The sequence below is a fragment of the Carcharhinus amblyrhynchos genome, chromosome 22, assembly GCF_965287045.1.
Source record: "Carcharhinus amblyrhynchos chromosome 22, sCarAmb.v2.hapA, whole genome shotgun sequence".
In the NCBI taxonomy this organism is placed as follows: Eukaryota; Metazoa; Chordata; class Chondrichthyes; order Carcharhiniformes; family Carcharhinidae; genus Carcharhinus; species Carcharhinus amblyrhynchos.
In genome coordinates this window covers 38,954,385-38,980,019 of record NC_137345.1, presented here as the reverse complement: position 1 = coordinate 38,980,019, position 25,635 = coordinate 38,954,385, and the positions used below count along the sequence as shown (strand labels likewise).

The window sequence follows — 25,635 nt, the reverse complement described above, 5'->3', positions numbered from 1 at the left end:
CTGATGAAGGCAAACATGCCATATGCCTTCTTGACTTACCTTTTCCACCTGCGTTGCCACTTTCAGTGACCTGTGTACCGTTATACCCAGATGTCTCTGCCTATCAATACTCTTTAAGGGTTCTGCCATTTACTGTATATTTCCTACCTGTATTAGACTTTCCAAAATGTATTATCTCACATTTGTCCAAATTAAACCCCATTTGCCATCTCTCCACCCAAGTCTCCACACAAGATCTGTCTCCTCTGATTGTCCTCATCACTATCTACAATTCCATCAACCTTTGTATCGTCTGCGAACTTACTGATCAAACCAATTACATTTTCTTCCAAATCATTTATATATATTACAAGCAGTAAAGGTACTGATCCCTGAGGAACGCTACTTGTCACAGCCCTCCATTCAGAATTGCACCATTCCACTGCTACCCTCTGTCTTCAATGATGAGCCGGTTCTGTATCCACCTTGCCAGCTCACCTCTGATCCCATGCAACTTCATCTTCTGCACTAGTCCACCACGAGGGCCTTGCTGAAGTCCATGTAGACTACATCCACTGCTGTACCCTCATCAATCATCTTCGTCACTTCCTTGAAAAAATCAATTGAGTTAGTGAGACACAACCTCCTATTCACAAAACCATGTTGCCTCTCACTAATACATCCACTTATTTCCAAGTGGGAGTAAATCCTATCTCGAAAAGTCCTCTCCAAAATCTACCATTGATGTAAGACTCAGTGGCCTGTAATTACCTGGATCATCCTTGCCACCCTTCTTAAACAAAGGAACAACATTTTCTATTCTCCAACCCTCTGGGACTTGTAGCCAGTGAGGATACAAAGATTTCTCTCAAGGCCCCAGAAATTTCCTTCCTTGCCTGTCTCAGTATTCTGGAGTTTATCCCATCAGGCCCTAGGGACTTGTCTACCTTAATGTTTCTCAAGAACCCCAATACCACTTTCTTTTTGATCTCACCATGACCAAACTATCTACACACCCTTCCCCAGATCCATCATCCACCAAGTCCTTCTCTTTGGTGAGTATTAATGCAAAGTACTCATTTAATACCTCGCCCATTTCCTCTGGCTCCACGCATAGATTCCCTCCCCTGTCCTTGAGTAGGCCAGCCCTCTCCCTGGCTACCCTCTTGCCCTTTTTATATGTATAAAAAGCCTTGGGATTTTCCTTAATCCTGCTGGCTAATGACTTTTCGTGACTCCTTTTAGCCCTCCTTACTCTGTGCTTAAGCTTCTTTCTACTTTCCTTGGACTCCACACTTGCTTTGTGTGTTCCCAGTCTTGACAAATGCTTCCTTCTTTTTCTTTGACTCGGCTCAAATATCTCTTGTTCCCAAAACTTGTCATATTTACCCTTTATCCTTACAGGAATGTGCCGGTCTTGAAATCCTATCAACTTACACTTGAAAGATTTCCACATGCCAGATGTTGATTTACCCTCAAACATCTATCCCCAATCTACATTCTTCAGTTCCTGCCTAACAGTGTTGTAATCAGCCTTCCCCAATTTAGCACCTTCATTTGAGGACAATGCTTATCTTTATCCATCAGTACCTTAAAGCTTACTGAATTGTGGTATTCCTGAACTGCTCCCCTACTGAAGTGTCCACCAGCTGGCCAGGTTCATTCACCAATACCAGGTCCAGCCCTCTCCTAGTTGGACTATATACTGTTTCAAGAAGCCCTCCTGGATGCTCCTTACAAACTCTGGTCCATCCACGGCCCTAGCACTAAGTGAGTCCCAGTCAATATAGGGGAAGTTAAAATCTCCCACCACGACAACTCTGTTGTTTTTACACCTTGCCAAAATCTGCCTAAATATCTGTTCCTCTATCTCCTGTTGGCTGTTGGAAGGCCTACAGTAAATCCCGAACATTGAGACTACGTCCTGCTGAGCTCTACCCACATTGCCTTACTGTATGAGTCCTCTGAGGTGTCCACCCACAATACAACTATAATATTCTCCTTAACCAGCAGAGCAACTCCCCCACCCCTTTTACATCCCCCCCTATCTGCCTGGAACATTTACCAAGCCTCTGGACTAATGGCGACAACATCCATTAGTTCCAAGCTCTAAGTCCACCTGCCTTACCTGTTACACTTCTTGCATTGAAACAAATGCACTTCAGTCCACCTGACCGTCTTTGATCAGCAACTACACCCTGCCTGCTGTTTCTCTGAGTCTTACTCTCTGGTTCCCCTTCGATTAATTCACCTTTGCTTTGGTTCCCACCTCCCTGGCCAAACTAGTTTAAATTCTCCTAGTGTGACACTACCACTTACCCCTCACATCTTCCTATGCCTATCCATGTGAACCCATGTCCCACCCACTCCCAATGGCCCCTCATACTTATCTATGCCCTGATTAAACTCATAGCCTTTTCCCCAGTGCTAACATTGTGCCAACTCATCCAATTTCTCTTTTTAACCCTCATTCCAACTTAATGCCAATTCATGTCCCCAACCATCATTTTTTGCCCTTGCAACTTCCATGCCACCTCATCTAATTTCCACCATGCAAGCCTAAGGAATCATATTGAGATGAAATGTAATAAAGTTCAAATTATCTATTGCACACTTCACTGTATAAAAAGACACTTTTAATCATGAAAGTTAATTCAATACATTTAAACTCCCTCAAATACATAATCTCACATTAAAAAAACAAACATTTGTATTCATAACCCTACAACATAGACAGCTAATCCTTTAATAGCCTCTTGAAGCTGTCAATCAAACTCCAAATTTACAGACCCTCACTGTGATAATGACAAGCTGTTGAAGCAGTCAAACTCTACTAATCTATAAGGACATCGGGCTATGTCAACAAATACCAACGGAAACTGTTAAAACATATGTTTTCCATGATAAGACCAAAGGACCACATGAGATAGGAATAGAATTAGGCCACTTGGCCCATTGGGTCTGCTCTGCCATTCAATCATGGCTGATATTTTTCTCATCTCCGTTCTCCTGCCTTTTCCCCATAACCCCTGATCCCCTTATTAATCAATCTCTTTCTCAAACACACTCAATGACCTGGCCTCCACAGCCTTCTGCGGCAAACAATTCCACAGATTCACCATTCTCTGGCTGAAGAAATTCCTCCCTCATCTCTGTTTTAAAGGATTGTCCCTTTAGTCTGAGGTTGTGCCCTCTGGTTCTAGTTTTTCCTACTAGTGGAAACATCCTCTCCACATCCACTCTATCTAGGTCTTACAATATCCTGTAAGTTTCAATAAGACGCCCCTTCATCCTTCTAAACTCCAATGACTACAGACCTAGAGTCCTCAACTATGCCTCATACAAGCTTTTCATTCCAGGGATCATTCTTGTGAACCTCCTCTGGACCCTTTCCAAGCCAGCACATCCTTCCTTAGTTATGGGGCCCAAAACTGCTCACACCACTCCAAATGGGGTCTGACCAGAGCCTTATACAGCCTCAGAAGTGCATTCCTGCTCTTGCATTTAGCCCTCTCGACATGAATGCTAACATTGCATTTGCCTTCCTTACTGCCAACTGAACCTGCACATTAACCTTAAGAGAATCTTGAACAATGACTCCCAAGTCCCTTTGTGTACCTGATTTCCTAAGCATTTTCCCATTTAGAAAATAGTCTATGCCTCCATTCATCCTTCCAAAGTGCATAACCTCACACTTTTCCACATTGTAATCCATTTGCTATTTCTTTGCACACTCTCCTAAACTCTTCAAGTCCTTCTGCAGCCCCCTGCCCTGCTTCCTGAATACTACCTGTCCCTCTACATATCTTTGTGTAGTCTGCAAACTTATCAACAGTGTCTTCAGTTCCTTCCTCCAAATGATCACAGATATAAGTAGACAGTCGTTTTCAAAATTTCAAGGACAGGGATTTAAATAACTTGGCATCTTACAGTTCTCCTTACCGTACTGCCCTTTATGAGCATTTACAACCCCACAATTAAGTCATGGAATGCACACTGTGGATTGAGCTCATTCTGGAGCAAAAATTAGATCTGCTTGTCCTTTGCACTGATTTTAAATGACCTGGTCAATTGATTATTCACACCAATGCACTTCATACCCGACTCTCTTTCCTCTACTGGCAAAGATGTGATCTGCTGGAAATTAAGGCAGGACTTCTGATCTGAGTCTCATTTCCATTTCTGGAGTTTCCATGAAGCCATGTGAATATGGGATTGTTCACATTGGGAAGAATAGAACAGTGGAATATAAAACTCATCTCCAAATTCTGTGACTTGGGGTTCAGCTCCTCTCTCTGCGATTGAATCCTAGATTTCCTAACCCACAGACAGCAATCAGTAAGGATAGGAAACAATACCTCCTCCATGATCATTCTCAGCACCAATGCCCCACAAGGCTGTGTCCTCAGCCGCTCACTATACTCTTTATACACCCATGACTGTGCTGCCAAATTCCCCTCAGACTCAACTTGCAAATTTGCTGATGACACTGCCGTAGTGGGTCGGCCCTCAAACAATTATGAGATGGAGTACAGGAAAGAGATAGAGAATCTGGTGAACTGGTGTGACAACAATAATCTTTCCCTCAATGACAACAAAACAAAAGAAATAGTCATCAGGAAGTGTAGTGGAGGAAATGTCCCTGTCTACATCAATAAAGTGGGATAAAGTGGAAATGGTCAAGAGCTTCAAGTTTCTAGGTCTCCAGATCACCAACAACCTGTCTTAGTCCCTTTATGCTGATGCTACAATTAAGAGAGCCCACCAACATCTCTACTTTCGCAGGAGGCTAAGAAAATTTGGAATGTCCACTATGACTCCCACAAACTTTTATAGGTGCACTGTAGACAGCATTCTTTCTGATTGTATCACAGTTTGGTGTGGCTCCTGCTCTGCCCAAGACTACAAGAAACTACAAAGGGTTGTGGACAATGTCCAGTCCATCACGCAAACCAGTCTCCCATTCACGGACTCTGTCTTACACTTCTCACTGCCTTGGAAAAGCAGGTAGCATAATCAAGGACCCCATGCATTCTGGACATACTCCCTTCCACCTTCTTCCGTTGGTAAAGAGATACAAAATTCTGAGGTCATGTCTCAACTGACTCAAGAATAGCTTCTTCCCTGTTGCCATCAGACTTTTGAATGGACTTATCTCGTATTAAGGTGATCTTTCTCTGCACCCTAGCTATGACTGTAATACTCCATTCTGCACCCTCTCCTTTCCTTCTCCATATACGATACACTTTCTCTATATAGCGCATAAGAAACATTACTTTTCACTGTGTACAAATACATTTGACAATAAATCAAATCAAAAATGAAGAGACACTGTAGAATGCTACAGTATAGAGGGATGTGACTGTTCTAGTACATGAACCAAAATGTTAGCACGCTGTTAGATATTAATTTTATATTCCATATCCCTTTATTGAAAGGGGCATGGAATATAAAAGTAGGGATGTCTTGCTACAACTGCACAGGATATTGGTGAGACCACACCCAGAGGACTGTCTATAATTATGGTCTTCTTACTGAAGGAGGGATATAATTGCATTGGAAGTAGTTCAGAGAAGGTTCATGGGTTGATCCCTGGTATGAAGTTTATGTCTCATGAGGAAAGATTGAGCAGTTTGGACCAATGTTTGAGTTTAGAAGGATGAGAGGTGATCTCATTGAAATATATAAAATTCTGAGGTGGATTGACACGGTAGATGCTGAAAAAAGAGCTCATGGAATTGTTTCTCTTGGAAGATCATTAAGCTTTAGTGTTCTTTAGCCGAGAGACCACTGGAGTTTGGGTTATTGAATATATACAAGACCGAGTTAGACCGAGTTTTGGTCTATGCCTGATCCTATTTCTTACATTTTGTTTGTTTTTATGAAATAGTTACTGATCTTTTACTGCTTTTTTTTCTGTTGGATCTAACTATAAGCCCATTAAACTTAAAAGGGGAGATCAGTCTCACAAAACCTTGCAACATTAACCTCCCTACTGTTGCATCATGGGTGGGCATTGCCTTAATTTTCTGCCATCATAAAATTAGCGCAATACAAAATTTTGATACGCAGTGACAATAATAAAATTAACTAAAGCACAAGTTTACTTATGTGGATTGTTTTACTTAAGATTTTTAGTGACTACTGTAGCTTTTGTTTTACACAGAGTATTTTCACTTTTCAATCAGTAAGCCCTGATTCCAGATTCATCAGATTCCAATTGCACTATATTCCTGCAGTTTGTGAAAAGTGAATAATTGTTTCCATAAACTTGCAAAAATGGACAGAATTTGAAGTAAAGGTGAAAGTCATTTTTTAGACAACCTGGCATTCCAGTGGAACATTGCATTTATCAACTCCCTGACTGATTTAAGCAAAAACATTCAATTGCAATTTAAACACAATTAAGAATGGACATGATTGGTAGAAATCTTGCTTGTCACTAATGCAGCCAGAATATCTGTAATTCTGCAATTTTACACAATTTGTGTTTCTAAACACAGCATCAAGTCTCAATAATTATGTAATTCAGTTATCCCACAATAGCTATTTTAACAGCTATCTATGCTGCTGCTTTACCAATTTGCAATAACAGACAGAAGACTCCAGATCTGCCGTCACTAAAATATCTTGCCATATATTTGATCAAGTATTTTGTTTCTGTATCAGGTATAAGATCATATTGGGGCCAGTATTTCTGGTTATCTTACTTGGCTGTACAGCAGCAGATTACAAATGCATTGTACTTATCCAGGGTGAATGCCCGGAAGGAAAACACAGTTCAGACCAATATTCTTATTTCCTCATTTTAGTGTTTCTCCTTCTGTGTGGCAGCAATATTAGTGTCCTGGCAGGATCCTGCATCAGCAAAAAAACAAAGTGCATTGCAGCTGTGGGTCTAAGGGATCAGCAACTGCTATCATTATTGGACAACAGAAGGCCTGAGGCCTGAAGATTTGCAGAGCCACCAGAGGCTTTTATTTCTAGACCTATTTATCTTTCTGCCAGGCTCCTTTATACCTAGTCAGGCTCTCTTAGACATAAGAAAACATAAGAAATAGGAGCAGGAGTGGGCCATTTAGCCCTTTGAGCCTGCCCCGCCATTCAATAAGATCATGGCTGATCTGAAGTGGATCAGTTCCACTTTCTGGCTTTCTCCCCATACCCTTAATTCCCTTCTAGAGTGGGATCTTGGTATAAAACATCTCCAACTTCTTATGTTGAGTTTGCACATGTATGATCCATGTAAGTTGATGAGGAACCAGTGTTGGGAGGCAAGAAACGTGTATGGTGTGCATGATACACCTGAGCTTATTGTCAGTACAGGTCCAATTGTTTTCTCCTGGGGAAGACTTAGGTCTCCAAGGACAATGTAGAAATGTTGTATCTAGGCCTCACATCTTTCTTAAATAAAGACAGAAAATGCTAGAAATATTCAGCAGGTCTGGCAGCATCCATGGAGAGAGAAACAAAGATAATGTTTCAGGTCTATGACCTCATCAAAACTTCCAATTCTTTCTCCCTGATCCTTGCATGCAAATAAGGCCATTTCTCAGGGCAAAAGCGAGGAAAGTTGATTTTCATTTTTTGACAGCATGTTTCTATGTGAATTATCAGTTTTTCCCTGGAGAATATTGCATATTCTGTGTGGTCAAGAAGAAGTAGTTTTCATATTTTATCAAAGAAGTGCTTCTTGTCATTCAGTTGATGAATTGCTATACATCTAACAATGACGTGCAATATTCAAAAAGTCTGGAAATACTGCAGCATTGGAACCATTCCATTAAATCATAAATTGCTGCAAAAGGCAGATCTTATTCATGGTCAGGATACGCTGAATAACACAATTTGGAATCCATTTATTTAAATGAATATCACCAAAACTAATTTTCAAAAATATTACTGATCACTCAAGCTAACTTGGCAGTTGTGGGAACCAGGAGAAAATATCAGAGGAATACCAAAGTGTACAAAACACTGAGAGAAACAGGTGGTACTAGAATGGAGATTAGGAAATTAATAGATAGGGATTGAGTAAGGGAGAAAGTAATGGAGTTTAAATCAGGGTTAATGTGCAAGTATGTGAATGCACAAAGTGTGGTAAATAAGACTGGTTAGTTACAGGCACAGATTGCCAAGTGGAATTACAATGTTGTGGCATAACTGAGACCTGGCTCAAGAAAGGGCAGGAATGAGTGGTAAGGACTGGATACAAGATGGTCAGCAAAGATATGAAAGGACAAAAAGTGGGAGGAGTGAAGATATTAATTAAGGAGAGCATTGCTGTGCTGGTGAAAGAGGACATTCCAAAGGAATCCTCTATTTGGCTAGAGCTAAGGATCAAAAAAGCTGCAATTCCATTGCTCTGTGTCATTTATAGTCCACCAACTTGTAAAAAGGATGTACAAGAACAAACCTACAATGAAACTAAAGATACGTGCAAAAATTACAGTACTTATAAGGGAGTCTTTAATTATATAAAAAGTCATAGAGATTTACAGCATGGAAACAGGCCCTTCGGCCCAACTTGTCCATGCTGTCTTTTTTTTAAACCCCTAAATTAATTCCACTTGCCTGTATTTGGCCCATATCCCTCTATACCTATTTTACCCATATAACTGTCTAAATGCTTTTTAAAAGACAAAATTGTACCCAGGTTTACTACTACTTCCCAGCTTGTTCCAGACACCCACCAACGCTTGTGTGAAAAAAATGCCCGTAGAGATAGTGGTAGTGTAAATGGCAGAGAAGAGTGAGAGTTCCTAAAGTATGTTCAGGAGAATTTTTTGCAGCAATATTTGTCCGGTCCAATGAGAAATGAGGCACAGCTAGATCTGGTTCTTGGAAATGAGGTGGGCCAAGTAGATCAAATGTCAGTGGAACATTTCAGGGACAATGTTCATTATATTGTAAGATTTGAGCCGACTATGAAAAAGGAAAATGAACAGTTTAAAGTTTATTTATTGGTATCACATTAACACAGCAATGAAGTTACTGTGAAAATCCCCAAGTCGCCACACTCCAGTGCCTGTTCGGGTATACAGAAGGAGAATTTAGCATAGCCAAAGCATCTAACCAGCACTTCTTTCAGACTGTGAGAGGAAACCGAAGCACGTGGTGCAAACCCAATGCAGACACGGGGAGAATGTGCAGACTCCACACAATGACCCAAAGTGGGAATTGAACTCGGATCCCTGGTGCTGTGACACAGCAGTTCTCACTACTGTGCCAACATGCTGCCTCAATTCCAATTATTCCAGTGTAAGAATTATCAATTGAGGGAAAGCCAACTTCAATGGAGTAAGAACAGATCCCTCAAAGAAGAGATGGTTCTTGCACAGTCAAGGTATATTCACTCAAAAAGGAAAGGTAGGGCAAACAAATCCAGAGTTCTCTCAATGACAAAGGAGATAAAAAAGAAAAAGTGTGTTTATAACAGGATGTAAGGTAGAAAATACAATTGAGAACCAGGCTGAATATAGAAGGTTCAGAGAGGAGATGTAAAAGCAAATAAGAGAAACAAAGGAGGAATATGAAAAAATATTGACAAATAACATAAAGGAAATCCCAAAGTCTTCCAGAGGAATATAGATAGGAAAATTTACACATGGAGGCAGAGGCATGACTGAGATATTACATAAATGTTTTATCAAGGAAGAAGATGCTACCCAAACCATGCTGAAAATGGAGGAAATCCAATCATTAAATGGGTTTACAATCAATAAGGAGGAGGTATTGGATAGAATGTCTTTACTTAAAATTGACAAAGCACCGGCGTCAGATATGATGCACCCAGGGCTACTGAAGAAGTGAGAGTGGAAATTGTGGAGGCATTGTCCATAATTTTTCAGTCATCCTTAGACTTTGGGTGATGCTAGAGTTTTGCAATGCGGTGACAGAGGGTTGATGAGGGCAATGTTGTTGATGAACTTTACATGGACTGCCAAAAGTCACAGACTTGTGAGAAATGCTGCAGCTCATGGGATGGAAGGCATAGTAGGAACATAGATATAAAATTGGCTAAATGAGAGGAAACAGAAGATAGTGGTTAATGCATAATTCTCAGGCTGAATGAAGGTTTCTAGTGGAGTTCCACAGAGGTTAGTATTGAGACCCTTGCTTTTTATTCAATATATATCAACGATCTAGAACTTGGTGTACGAGGAACAATTTCAAAACTTATGAATAATAGAAAACTCAAAACATTGTAAACTGTGAGAAGGACTTTAAAAGGACATAGAAAGGTTTGTGAAATGGGCAAGTAGGTGGCAGATGAAGTTCAATGTGGCACAATATGTGGGGAAACATTTCAGTAGAAGAACATGAAGAAACATGTTCTACATGAAGAAACATGTTCACTAGTATTAACTCATTTGTTAGATTATGATCTAGAAGTTACTGTATGTAATACAAGGGAATGATTGCTTATCATGTTTGCCTATGATTTTAGCAGACATATTAATCCATTTAAAATAAATAAATGTTAAACCAGAAAATTCATGTAGAAACATGTTCTTCTACTGAACTCAAAAGGGATTGCATGAGCAAAGAGACCTCAGTGTATATGTGCTTAAGTCATTAAAGATGACGGGACAGGTTGAGGGAACAGTTAATAAAGCATGCTTTGTTCCTGAACTCCATGTCATAGAGTTCAGGAGTGGAGGTTATGTTTAATTTGTATAAAATACCAGTCAAACTTCAGCTGAAGTATTGAATACGGTTCTTGTGTCATATTTTGGGAAGAATGTAAAGGCTTTGGAGGGAATGCAAAAGAGGTTCACAAGAATGGTTCCAGGGATTAGAAACTTCAGTTATGAAGATAGTTTGGAGAAGCTGGGACTCTTTTCTTTGGAGAAAAGAATACTTGGATGAGTATAAAAAAGCATGAGGAGCTTGGACAGGGTAGTCACAGAAAAGCTATTCTCATTCATGAAATGATTGAGAATGAGACAGCAGAGATGTGAAATAATTGGCAAAAGAAGCAAAAGTGATATGAGGAGAGAAACAGCTTTCACACAGTAAGCAGTTAAGGTCTGACATGCACTGCCTGAGCATGGTGGAGGGAGGTTCAATCAAGGTATTCAAGAGGGAATTGGAGATTATTGAAAAAGGAACAATATCCAGGGTTATGAGAAGGCAAAGAGAATGGCACTAAATAAATTCAGAGAGACAATTTTGTGAATTCCCTTTTTAATGATTTAATTTAAAGTGTTTAATCATTTTTGTCAAAATTTCTTGAAATTATTTCACGGTAGCACCCTTCCAAGTGCAGTTTTCTGTTAAATCCAGTAATATTTTGGCAGGCTGCTATACTACAAATTAAATCTGCTTTGAAAAGCAGAGCAAGATGCTCTTTCTGTTTCTGTGGTAGCAGTGCCATTCCCAAAGAAAACTGCACAATTATTGGCTTTAAAAACAATCAGCTGAGTGGGTTCTTCAGATTGTAACAAAACAGCTGTTACAGCTAAAGGTTTGTGAATAGCTTTCCCCAAACCTCTAGCATGTTTCCATGACATGAGGAGCCCAGACTCATGAGTGGACTGTGGATTGTTATTTTTATTCTATAACTCAGAAGAAAGCCCAGCCAACTCTAAAGCTTGTGAACTTTTGATTCAAGTTATATAGGCATTATTGTAATATAACCTATATTACAGCAGTTCTGTTTGAAAACATCCTTCTAAATAATAATATATTAATTTTGGAAACTTTTTTTATTTATTCTGCTAACAGCTTTCACTAGTATTAACTCATTTGTTAGATTATGATCTAGAAGTTACTGTATGTAATACAAGGGAATGATTGCTTATCATGTTTGCCTATGATTTTAGCAGACATATTAATCCATTTAAAATAAATAAATGTTAAACCAGAAAATTCATGTAAAAATGTTAATTGTTCATGTTCTAATATCTGGTAACTTATGTCTTTTTAAATCTGGTTTTGTATAATCCCACATTGACTTAGTTAAGAACAGCGACTTGCTGTGTTCCGATTTAAAATTTTTATGTTTTGGTGAATTTTTTAGTGAACATATAACCTATTCTTTTCTGCTTTAAACACTGACTAACTTACTATGTATTTCAAGAATTTTTAAAAGGCCAGAAATTTTTGTTGGTGATAATAGAATTTTCAGATGAGAGCCCTGAGTGCACTACTTAAGGGGACTATGATATTTAAGATAATTGGGACAAGGCCTTCCGTGAAAACAACAGAGCAAGGAAAGTTACAAAACTGATGAGCATTCACCGGTAATTATCAGTAATTTTGAGCCTTATTGAGTTTTCACTTGAGTTCAAATAGTTTATTTTCTTACATGAGATTTTTTTTGCACACTACAATCATTAAAAAAAAAGTATGCAGGAATGAAAGCCAGAAATACAGAAGGAAATCTGACATCCTTACCTCATATTCTGAGTCCAGTCCCACACCAATGTGCCCTCTGAAATGACCCAGGAAGACTTTCAGTTGAATCGCCACCTTCTCAGGGTAAACAGGGATGGGTAATAAGTGCTGGCCTTGACAGGGACACCTACATCCTAAGAATAAATTAAAATAAATAGTATATGTAGTAAAATCCTCAGTATGGGGAATCACAATTTATTTTTAATTAGTTAACATTCATCACCACACCAACCCCATTCTTGTTTTATTTCCAAACCATAAGAAATAAGTTCAGTCACAAAAGAACGAAAAGACGGTTAGTACATTCACCTATGAACATTCCTGTTGTCTAAGAAAAAAGCTGCAACTAGCTTTAAATTAAATAAAGCTTTGCATAAAAAACTTGTGCATGGTCCAGTAAGTTTCTTTCAGGAAAATTAAAAATGTTTTAACAGCTGTATTTTGGTAACTTATCAGTGATATATAACTTCTCCAGGGAGATTAAAAACTATAAATAAACAAATTTGTAATTATAACTTTCAGATATCATCAATTCACCAAAAAACATTTCTGACTAAAATTTATGTGTAACAAACAGTAAAAAAGTAACATTTGATTGATTTCTTCTAACAGACTTCAGTTCCATCATTCAAAAAAATCTGAACTAATATTGACCATCTAAAACCCCACTGAAAATAGCTGAGTTTTCTGGCAAGCTGAAACATGGGTCAAAATGTTAATGGTTGGCGTGTAAACAATACCAAAATAAAAGTTGTTGCATTGTGAATGGGCAGTGAACAAGAGAGGCTTAGGCTAGACAAGCTAGATGGTGAATGGTATCCTTTTGCACCATATAATTCCATGTTCAGTGAACTAATCCAGATTGGCAGCCAAAATAGTGGGAAGGATTTTTCGGCTCTGCTCGTCCCAAGATTTGAAAATCTGCCTGAGGTCAACGGACGTTTGCATGGTCTGTCCTGTGCCTGCTACGATTCTTGTGATAGGTGGGATGGAAAAAAATGAACCTAATGGATTTTCCAACCATTCTCCCTTCTAAACAGGGAAGTTCAGCATCCCCCATGTCAAGTTCCCTCAGGATCTTGTATGTTTCAAAAAGATTGACTCTTATTCTTCTAAACTCCAATTGAGGCATCTAGGCAAGTGGAGAGTGTTCAATCACGTCATTATTCGTGCCTTATAGATGGTGGACAAACCTTTAGGAGTCAGTAGATAAGTTATTTTCCAAAGAATCTGACCTGCTCTTGTAGCTAAAGTATTTATACCCAGTTACATTTCTGGTTCTGTTAGGTTTCTGACCAATTGAAACCTCTAGGATGTGGGGTTTCAGCAATGGTAATGCCATTGAATATCCAAGGGGAAATGGTTAGATTCTCTCTTGTTAGATATGGTCATTGCTGCAATGTGGCACAAATGTTACTTGCCACTTATTAGCCCAGGCCTAAATGTTGTCCAGTCTATCCCTCTAATGTTGTCTTGGAATAATCATTGCACAGTGAATTATCTTGCAATTAAGGTTATTTGTGAGCTGGCATGATTGTGTGACTGGAGTAACATGAAGGTCAGTCTACATAAAGACAGCAGTTTTCCTGACCTAATTCAATCCTCAAACTAGAGGAGCCCATCACATCTGTGCAGAAAATAAGGCTGAAGCATTCACAACAATCTTCAGTCGGAAGTGCTGGGTGAATGACCCATCTCAGCCTCCTCCTGAGGATTCCAGCATCTCACATGTCAATCTTCAGCCAATTTGATTCATTCCACATGATATCAACAAATGGCTGAAGCACTGGATACTGCAAAGATTATGGACCTTGACAATATTCCAGCAATAGTACTTGAGCTCCAGACTTGTGTCACCAGCCAAGTTGTTTCAGTGCAGCTATAGCATTGGCATTTACTTGGTAATGTGGAAAATTGCTGAGGTATATTTTGTACGCAAGAAACAACAAATCCAACCCGGCCAAGTACTGCCCCATCAGTTTATTCTCAATCATCAGTAAAGCGAAAGGAGGGGGTCATCGAAAGTGCTATAAAGCAACACTTACTCTGCAATAACAAGCTTACACGCTCAGTTTAGGTTCAACCAGGGTCAGTCAGCTCCTGACCTCATTACAGCCTTGATTCAAACATGAACAGAAGAGCTAGCACTGAGGTGAATGTGACTGCCATTGACATCATGGCAGCATTTGACCGAGTATGGCATCAAGGAGCCTAGCAAAACTGGAGTCAATGGGAATCAAGGGGAAAATCCTCTGCTGGTTAGAGTCATATCTGGAGCAAAGGAAGATGATTGTGATGATTAAAGGTCAGTCATCTTAATCCCAAGATATCATTGCAGGAGTCCTTCAGGGTAGTGTCCTAGGCCCATCCATCTTCAATTACTTCATCAATGACTTTTCTTCCATCATAAGGTCAGAAGAGGGGATGTTCACTAATGACTGTACAATGTTCAGTATCTTTCACAATTCCTCAGATACTGAAACAGTCCGTGTTCAAATGCAGTAAGATCTGGACAATATCCAGGCTAGGCTGACATGTGGCAAGTAACATTCATGCCACAAAAGTGCAGGCAATGACCGTCTTCAACAAGAGAGGATCTAGCCATTCGCCTTTTACATTAATGACCTTATGATTGCTGAATCCCCCATTACCAATATCTTGGGAGTTACAATTGACCAGAAACTGAAGCGGACTATCCATATAAATCCTGTGGTTATTTCAGCAGGTCAAAGGCTCAGAATTCTAAAACAAATGATTCACCTCCTGGCTCCACAAAGCCTGTCCACCATCTACAAGGCACAAGTTAGGAATGTAGTGGAATACTCTCCATTTGCCTGGATGAATGCAGCTTCAACAACACTGAACACCACCCAGAACAAATCATTCCGCTTGATTAATACCCCTTCTACAAAAATTCAATCCTTCTACCATCTACAGTATGCACTGCAGGGGAATTCACCAAAGTTCCTTAGGCAGCTCGTTCTAAACCCTCAACCATTACCATCCAGAAGAACAAGAATAGTCGATACCTGGGAATACCACCACTGCTGGGACCTTTGCTGTTTGTAATATATATAAATGATATGGAGGAAAATGTAACTGGATTGATGAGTAAGTTTGTGGATGACACAAAGGTTAGTGGATTTGCAGATAGCGATGAGGACCATCAAAGGATACAGTAGGATATAGATCAGTTGGAGACTTGGGCAGAGAGGTGGCAGATGGCGTTTAATTCAGACAAATGTGAGGCAATGCATTTTGGAAGGTCAAGTACAGATAGGAAATATACAGTAAATGGCAGAACCCTTAGGAGTATTGATAGGCAAAGGGATTTAGGTGTACAGGTATCCACGTCACTGAAAGTGGCAATGCAGGTGGGGAAGGTAGTCAAGAAGGCCTGAGCCATTTGCTCACCAAGTAAGCTTGAAGCTTGAATACAGTGTATAATAACCATTCTGTAGGAGAAGACCACCCAATCAACTCATTGCTCACTATATATTGTGTAAACTCATGAATGGGCCTAAGGACCCCATTTAAAGTTCTAAAAAGTGCCCAGTCTATCTGCCTACCTGGAAGGGTAAGGTGTCTTAAAGATTTCAGCGGCAGGTGAAGTCAGCTACCACCATGCAGTAGCAACACAACTGGCATTCTTCACTAATGGGCTGGTACTATCAAGCCTAAAGGACATTCTGCCTATCACACAAATGAGTCATGTCTATGAATTTCAATGCTGATGTAATGCCAAGAGGGTAGGCTATACATTCCGATGACTGGCAGATTGTATTAAACAGCATGTCCCTTTAACTAATCAAAATAGGCAAAGTACTGTCCACACCCAACCAGTCTGTGCTTGCAAAACTCAAAACTTAGTGTTGAATATTAAATGTCAGTCTGCAATTAGACAGCACTTGATCAACAATCCTGACTGTGCTAAGAATTATACTAGATAACAAATTTATGATTATCAGTTGGGCTTTCATTGTGGGTAACTTACACATGCTAGAAGCTGTCTGTGTGGAATTTGCACATTCTCCTCATGTCTGTGTGGTTTTCCTCTGGGTGCTCCGGTTTCTTCCCACAATCTGAAGATATGTGGGTTAGGTTGATTGGCCATTCTAAAAAATTGCCCTTTAGTATCCTGAGATGCATAGGTTAGAGGGATTAGTGGGTAAAATATGTAGGGATATGGGGATGGGGCCTGGGTGAGATTGTTGTCGGTGCTGACTTGAGTACAGAATGGCCTCTTTCTGTGCTGTAGGAGTTTTATGATTCTATGACTCTATGCAAAGCTACATATTTTCACACACAGGACCCTGCCCTTCATTAAAAGAAGGAGCATGACCATGATTGTACTTTTTATCAACTTAACAAAAGTTTGGGAGACAGCCATTCTTTGGTTCAGTCCTCATAGCAATGTCTTGATCAATCAGAATCAACCTGCCTTGTTTGAAATTGTTAACTGTTCCCTGGTGCATTTTTTATGTCAATGCCACGACCAAGCAGAGTCTACTTGCCAAGCAATTAGCACTTTCTTCTCACGCAATATAGAATTTTATTCCTTTTGCTATTGGTTTTCTTGCTGATGAGTGCCCGATCAAAAATTTCAACAGCACACCTTTTTATTCAGCACTACTCAAATTATTGATTAATAAATTCCAGCTGTCTTGAACTTGTGTTTCCAGAGCACTGGTCCAGGCCTCTGGATTATTAGTCAAATAACGTTACCATGCTGCAATGGAAATGCCACAGTTGTATTGTAGGGGACACTCTACACCAGCATTTTTTCAGAAATAATACTAAACATGCTCTATTATAATGGCTGTTTACCAAGTTAATATTTACTACAGGAAGAATTCTCACATCATGCCCACAGCTGGTTAGGTGCCAGATGGGAGCGGAGAATTAAGCAAGCACGAGTAATGACAGTCTTGAAATCTACAGGCCAGTTAGCTTAACATCAATAGTGAGAAAGAAATCTGGAAAAGTACAACAGGCACTTGGAAAGGTTTGAATTAATTAAACAGAGCCAACCAGGATAAAGACAGATCATACTTGATCAGAATTCTCCGATCTCACACACGGCTGGAATTCTCCAGTCCTGCTTCTACGAATGGAGATTCTCCAAATTCTCCTTTCTCACTGGCAATGGTGGTGGGGCTTGAACAGCTGGAGAATTCCAGCTGACTAATCCAATTTAATTTTTTGGTGAAGAAGAAACTGAGGTTCCTGGAATAGGAGGGTGAGTGTCAATTGGATAAAAAATGGCTGAAGGGCAGAAAACAGCAAGTCATGGGAGATAGTTGTTTTTTGGACTGGAGGATGGTAAACAGTGAAGGCAGAATTCTCCCATCCTGCCTGCAGATGTTTGGTAGTGGATGGGAACAGAAAATCTTCCAACAGAAAGTTGGAAACCCGCCAATGGCTGGTGGCATGAACATAATTTGTATCTCATGAATGCTCATTAAAACAGCTACCTTCTGGTGTCCCATCAGGTCTTTCAATATTGCACCACACCTGCTTGGAATTACATTGATCAAAGACCATTTGCTAAAGATGGTTCTCCGTTGGCAAGAGACTTTGAGATGAGTGCAATAACTTTTCCCTCAAAGTGTTGTGCTGCTCCTGATGTACTGTACACCACTCTGCTGAGGACATCTTACTCTTACACTCCATCTCCATGCCCAGCAGGTCTCCAGAGAAAGCATTGTACTGCTGGACCCATGGATCCTCCTGTGTCACTGCCTTGGTTTAGTACAATACTTGGGGTAGGGGAGTACAGAGGCTTCATTCTCTTGGTTTCACACACCAGTGTCTATCTGGACAGGACTGTGCTGCAGGAATCAAGCTGCCATCGCAACAAAGGCCCAGAGTGTGGGATACAAGGTGAGGCCAGGATGGGAGGGGCATGGCCTAACAATGATAAGAGGGCATTGTGGAAGGAGGGCTGTGCAAAGTAGGGGGTGACATGTGAAAGGGCACAATGGCAGGCAGAGGAGCAAGGAGCTGGATGAAGAAAACAAATGATTGAAGGAAGAGAGAAGAACAAAGGGAGGAAGTTGGACAAGGCTGTACTGAAAAGCTCATAAACAACAGGGTCAAAGGGATACCACATTATTTACTGGAAGAGGATTCATAATGACTCCAGATGTGATGGATAGAGTTTTTGGTGAGGAATAGTGCCTCAGAGGTGATGGGCTTCAGGAAAGGAAGGGTTAGAATAAAGGATCAGACTGAGTCATCAGGATTCTACTGCCCTGCCCACCAAGGAATTGGGGCAAGGAGTGGACAATGAAAATGTCAGTTGACTTTGGGTGAGATTTTCTAGTATTAGGTTGAGTGAGGCTGTAAAATTCCATCCATTGAGGCTGCTAGCCTTTTCCCTCTCGGTTGCTGACATCGTGCACGATCTGGTGAAGACACATGGGCTGGACAGAGTGACATGAGTGCCTTGGACAAATATTTAAATATGGTGGTGGGAACTTTGAACCGACCAGCTGACGGCAAACAGATGAATCAGTTGCTGACCCACCAAATGTCTCTGAGGGGAATTCACCTGTGTATAGTTGATGAGGTTCCAAGTGCAGAATCTGGCTTTGGATCTCCCATTCTGGTGAGTGAAAAAAGGTGCCGTTGGAACCTCCCAATAGCACACGTAGTCTCAAATGTGGAGAATTCCGCCCTCAGTCACTTGTTGTCTCTAAAATAAATAGCAGCCAAAACTTTATATTACGACAAAATTTCATGTGAATTAATGAATTATTCTTTAAATTAAGCGTAATTGAATAATTTCATTGGAACTGTTAAAAGATTTATGTTAAGATTTATTGCTTAACAATAACTTCTAGTTTTTTTTAAATCCAGAGGTTCTGACAGATCCGATCAGCTATCCTCTTCAAGATCCAGATCTGCAGATGACTCCATACAGTCAGTATCCCAGCATGCAATTCTCTACAATGGCGACACCCCAACCACAAGCACAGTACTCTACCCACAATTACTACCCACAGTATTCACCAGAAGGACATTATTCACCTAACTCATATGAGCTGAGCAAACCACAATACCTGGGCCCCAGTGATGCTGATGCAGCAATACCTGTGATGAAAAGATCTAGACTCAACCATTCATCTTTGCGAATGAAGGGTGAAGAGGAGCTTTGTGTGGTTTGTGGGGACAAAGCTTCAGGGTATCACTATAATGCACTAACCTGTGAAGGCTGCAAAGGTAAGAATGCATTTTTTATATTGCAATGCTTTATCTTCATAATGCTTCACTCATCATCAATGAGACCATAAAACATAGGAGCGGAAGTAGGCTATTTGTCACATCAAGTCTTCTCCACCAGTCAATGAGATAATGACCAATCTGTTGTGATAATCCTCAACTCCACGTTCCCACCTTATCCCCATAACCCTTGATTGATTCCCATCTCAGCCTTGAATATACTTAATGACCCAGTCTCCTCAGCCCTCTGCAGTAATGAATTACACAGATTCAAATCCCTCTGAGAGCCAAAATTCCTCCTCCCCTCTGTCTTAAATGGATGACCCCAATACTCTGAGATTATGCCACGTGATCTTAGACTCTACAACAAAAGGTAACAGCTCTGTGCAGATCATGTCAGGTAGAGAAAAAGGCAATAAGTGTCTGGGCAAAGGTGAGTGACAACGGACAACATCCAGAATATCACCAAGCTGGTCATTTGCCACCTGACTCACCACAGGGACATCTCTGAGCTGATCCTGTGTGCAAGATTCTGTCTATACATAATGGCCAATGAATGGTTGTTGGGAGATTGTCCCAAAACTGTAAAATCCCACCTGAGGTCAACGGACCTTTCCATTGTCCGCCCTCGCCAGCTCTGACTCCCATGACAGGTGGGGCAGTAAAATTCTGGCCCTACATACAAATGTTTGTTTTATTAAATTTGGAAGAACCTTCAGTAAAGTTTTAATGGCAATTATGCACTATTTTGCCCTTTCACAACACTCTGGTGTTACTGTGGCTCAGTGGGTTGCGCATAAATGTAAGGTGGGGACGTCCATGGGATCCTGAAAGTTTTCCTGGAAAACATCGTAAGGGATTTGGTGGCCTACACCAAACATGCCAAGCATAAAACAGTAATGGCTATCGGTGTGGTAAATGCCCTGAAATGCCTGGGCAGATTCTGTATGGCTTCGGTGGTTTTAAGAAATATTGCAACTACCCTGTCAAACCCCTTGAGAATCCTATGTCTCAATAAGATTGCCTCTCATTCTTCCAAACTCCAATGAGTACAGGCCCAAGAAGTATGTTTGTATTCATCCAAATTGTATGTAGAAATTACACAGAAAAGCCTGAAAGCAATAAATTTTAAAGATTTTCAGATATAATAATATAAGAAGTCATGCATAATAGAAGTTTTGCTTGACAGTTTAGTAACTCTGTATAAAGTACTTATTAATGCTTTATAACTGTACCACTATTAAAGGAAATTGCACCAAAATGCAATTAGATTCCTTAACTTTATACAATGGGCCTAAAAATCATGGTTTGTCCATCAATTGCACTTCAGGTAGCACATTATATTTGTGTTTTACAAGATTGCTGCGTGCGGCTGGTACTCTCAGCTGTATTCATTGGTTGCATGCATCCCAGATTCCCAGAAGAACTGGAGCCTCTACAAATGCCAATGCACCGATACAGTGAGAATGTACACTTCTGTCCTGAGTTTGGGTAAGATTATCACTGGCCTGTATAAAACATTAATGCAGCCAGTGTGACCTGGCATTCTTCCATTGATCTTCCTTTTCGATCTTCAAATGAAAAAAGCAAAGGCTTACATTTATGCACCTCCTTTCACAGCTTAAGTTGTTCCAAAGCACTTTACATGAAATGTTGTTATGAGGTAATAGGAAACCCAGCAGCCAATTTGTGACCACCAATCAGACAATCTGTTTCTGTAATGTTGGACAAATATTGGCCAGAACACAGGTAATATATAAACTGCATTTCCTTTTATGGAGTTTTTATGTTCACCTGATAGGTCAGACTTGGTTTAACATCTAATCTGAAAGATAGCATCTCTCCCTCTATAATTCACTAATGTATCAGCTTTGATTTTTGTGCTTAAGTTCTGGATGGGGACTTGGACCCACAATGTTTTGACTCAAATGTGAGAGTGCAGCCCACTGAGCCACAGTAACACCAGAGTGTTGTGGTAGGGCAAAATAGTGCATAATTGCCATTAAAACTTTACTGAAGGTTCTTCCAAATTTAATAAAACAAACATTTGTATGTAGGGCCAGAATTTTACTATCCCACCTGTCATGGGAGTCAGAGCTGGCGAGGGCGGACAATGGAAAGGTCCATTGACCTCAGGTGGGATTTTACAGTTTTGGGACAATCTCCCAACAATCATTCATTGGCCATTATGCATATTATTTATGCATATGAATTATGAATACAAATTAGGAGCAGGAGTAGGCCATGCAGCCCTTCAAATTTGTACCACCATTCAAAAAGATCACAACTGATCTGATTGTGACACTACCTACACATTCTGCCTACCTCCAATAACCTTTGAAAGCCTTGTTAGTCAAGAATCTACCTATCTCTACCTTAGAAATATTCAATGATCCTACCTCCACAGCTCTTGGGAAAGAGATATCCAAAGACTCATAACCCGAAGAGAAAATATTTCTTGTCCTCTCCACCCTAATTGGAGACCCTTTATTGTTCATTAGTTCTAGTCTGTCTAACAAGGCGAAGCACCTTTTCAACATAAAGTAGCCAACAAAACAATGTGTTGTTTGGAGTAGGATATGGGGAATGCAGGAACAGAAATAAGCAATTAATGCAACCCATCATATTTGAAAAAAGGACAACAAGGAATTAATCATTTATATGTAATTGTCTAATTTTCCATTTAGGATTCTTCCGTCGCAGTATCACCAAGAATGCAGTGTACAAATGTAAGACTGGCGGCAATTGTGAAATGGATATGTACATGAGAAGGAAATGTCAGGAATGTCGACTGAAGAAATGCAAGGCAGTGGGAATGCTGGCAGAGTGTAAGTTTTTAACTATCACCAAAACAAAAGTAGATAATTCTCACTAAACAATTATGGCTGACTTTCCTGACACTCAACCAGCATCCATGAGAAATTAGTAAATTTTCAAAATATGAAGAGGAGCTGAAAGGGCAAATAGAGAAAATTTATTTCTGCTTGGTGGGAGCCAAGAACTAGAATCATATCTTAAATATGACAGGCTGGTCATTCAGAGGTGAACATTTTTGGAATTAAGCATGATAGGAATTTGAAGCTCTCTTCTGTAAATGGCAGTTGATGCTAATAATTGAGGCTTTAAAATCTGAGATCGATAGATTTTTTTTGTTATGCAGAAGTGATATGGGGTAAAGGCAGGCTTGTGGAGTCGGATTTTCATCTTTAAGGTAGGAATCATGTGTCAGGCCATTTCCTGACATTGCAATCCCAGCATCTGAGCAGAAATACTCTCTCATGGTGAAGTGGTAAGGGTGTGTGGTAAATTTTTTTTGTTCATTCATAGGCCATTGGCATCGCTGGCTGGCCAGCATTTATTGCCTATCGATAGTTGCCCTTGAGAAGGTGCTGGTGAGCTGCCTTCTTGAATCGCTGTAGTCCATGTTCTGTGAGTTGATCCACAACACCGTTAGGGAGAGAATTCCAGGATTTTGACCCAGTGACAGTGAAGGAACGGCAATATATTTCCAAGTCAGGATGATCAATGGCTTGGAGGGGAAGTTGGAGGTGGTGGAATTCCCATTTATCTGCTGCCCTTGTCCTTTTGGATGGAAGTGATCATGGGTTTGGAAGGTGCTGTCTAAGGATCTTTGGTGAATTGCTGCAGTGCAACTTGTAGATAGTATACACTTCTGCTCCTGAGCATTGGTGATGGAGGGATTGATTGTTTGTAGATGTGGTGCCAATCTAGCAGGTTACTTTGCCCTGGATGGTGTCAAGCTTCTTGAGTGTTGTTGGAGCTGCACCCATTTAGGCAAGTGGGGAGTATTCCATCATACACCTGATTTGTACCTTGTAGATGGTGGATAGGCTTTGGGGAGTCAAGAATTGAGTTACTCGCCACAGTATTCCTAGCCTCTGACCTGCTCTTGTAGCCACTGTATTTATGTGGTGAGTCCAGTTGAGTTTCTGGTCAATGGTAACCCCAATGATGTTGACAGTAGGGGATTCAATGATGGTTACACCATTGAACGTCAAAGGGTGGTGGTCAGAATGTCTCTTATTGGTGATGGTCATTGCCTGGCATTTGTGTGGCACGAATGTTACGAGCCACTTGTCAGCCCAAGCCTGGATATTGTCTAGATCTTGTTGCATTTGAACATGGACTGCTTCAGATCTGAGGAGTTGTGAATGGTGCTGAACATGTGCAATTATCGGCAAACATTCCCACTTCTGACCTTATGATGGAGAGAAGGTCATTGATAAAGTAGCTGAAGATTGTCTGGCTTAGGACACTATCCTGAGGGACTCCTGCAGAGGTGTCCTAGAGCTGAGATGACTGACACCCATTGATTCCAGTTTTGCTAGGCTCCTTGTTGCCACACCTGTTTGAATGCGGCCTTGATGTGAAAGACTGTCACTCTCACTTCACCTCTGGAATTCAGCTCTTTTGTCCATGTTTGAACAAATACTGTGATGGGGTCAGGAGCTGAGTGACTCTGGCGAAACCCAAACTGGACGTCCCTGAGCAGGTTATTGCTGAGCAGGTGCTGTTTGATTGCACTGTTGATGACCCTTTCCATCACTTTGCTGATGATTGAGAATAGACTGAGTGATAATTGGCCGGGTTGGATTTGTCCTGCTTTTTGTGTACAGGACATACCTGGGCAATTTTCCATATTGTTTGGTAGATGCCAGTGTTGTAACTGTATAGGGAGAGCTTGGCTAGGGGAGTGACAAGTTCTGGAGCACAAGTCTTTAGTACTATTGTTGGAATGTTATCAGGGCCCATTGCATTTGCAGTATCTAGTGCCTCCAGCCGTTTCTTGATATCACGTGAGTGAATCAAATTGGCTGGAGGCTGACACCTGAGGTGCTGAGGACCACTGGAGGAGGCCGAGATGGATTATTCACTCAACACTTCTGGCTGAAGATTGTTGCGAATATTTCAGCCTTATCTTTTGCACTGATGTGCTGGGCTCCACCATCATTTAGGATGGGGATATTTGTGGAATCTCCTTCTCCAGTGAGTTGTTTGATTTTCCACCACTATTCATGGTTAGATGTGGAAGGACTGCAAGGCTTAGGTCTGATCCGTTGCTTGTGGGATCACTTAGCTCTGTTTATCACTTGCTGTTTATGCCATTTGGCATGCAAGTAGTCCTGTTTTATAGCTCCATTAGGTTGACACAGCATGGCTCCTGGCATGCCTTCCCGCACCCTCCATTGAACCAGGGTTGATCCCCTGGCTTGATGGTAATGATTGAGTGGGGGATATGCTGGGCCGTGAGGTTGCAGATTATGCTGGAGTACAATTCCGCTGTGGTTAACAGCCCACAGTGCCTCATGGATGCCCAGTCTTGAAATGCTAGATTGGTTCCAAGTCTGCCCCATTTAGTGCAGTGATAATGCTACACAACACGATGGAGGTTATTCTCAATGTGAAGGCAGGACTTTGTCTCTACAAGGACTGTGCGGTGGTCACTCTTACTGATACTGTCATGGACAGATGCATCTGCAGCTGGCAGATTGGTAAGCATGAGGTCAAAGATGTTATTTCCTCTTGTTAGTTCCATCACTACCTGCTGCAGGTCCAGTCTAGCAGTTATATCCTTTAGGACCTGACTAGCTTGATCAGTGATGCTGCTGCCGAGCCACTCTTGATGGCGAACATTGAAATCCTCCATCCAGAGTACATTTTTTGCCCTTGCCACCCTCAGTGCTTCTTCCAAGTGTTGTTCAACATGGTGGAATACTGATTCATCAGCCGAAGGAGGATGGTATGTGGTAACCAGTACGAGGTTTCCTTGCCCATGTTTAACCTGAAGCCATGAGACTTCAGGGTATTGCTTGACTAGTTTCTAAGACAGCTCTCCCAACTTTGGCAGTAGCTCCCAGATGTTAGTAAGGAGGGCTTTACAGGGTCAACAGGGCTGTTTGTTTTGCTGTTGTCTTTTCCGATGCCTAGGTCACTGCCAGGTGGACCGTCTGGTTTCACTTCTTTGTTGAGATTTTGTAGTGATTGTTTCAACTGAGTGGCTTGCTAGGC

The 25,635-nt window shown here is 40.8% G+C and overlaps 1 protein-coding gene across 1 annotated transcript in view; it reads left to right on the top strand.

Moving 5' to 3' along the window:
* LOC145356879 (bile acid receptor-like) overlaps positions 1-25,635 on the top strand; it is a 158,283-nt gene that overhangs the window by 74,806 nt on the left and 57,842 nt on the right. The window contains exons 3-4 of the mRNA XM_080209848.1: positions 19,243-19,605; positions 22,293-22,433. Of these exons, the coding sequence (XP_080065974.1) occupies positions 19,243-19,605; positions 22,293-22,433 (504 nt within the window). The remainder of the gene's footprint in view (positions 1-19,242; positions 19,606-22,292; positions 22,434-25,635) is intronic.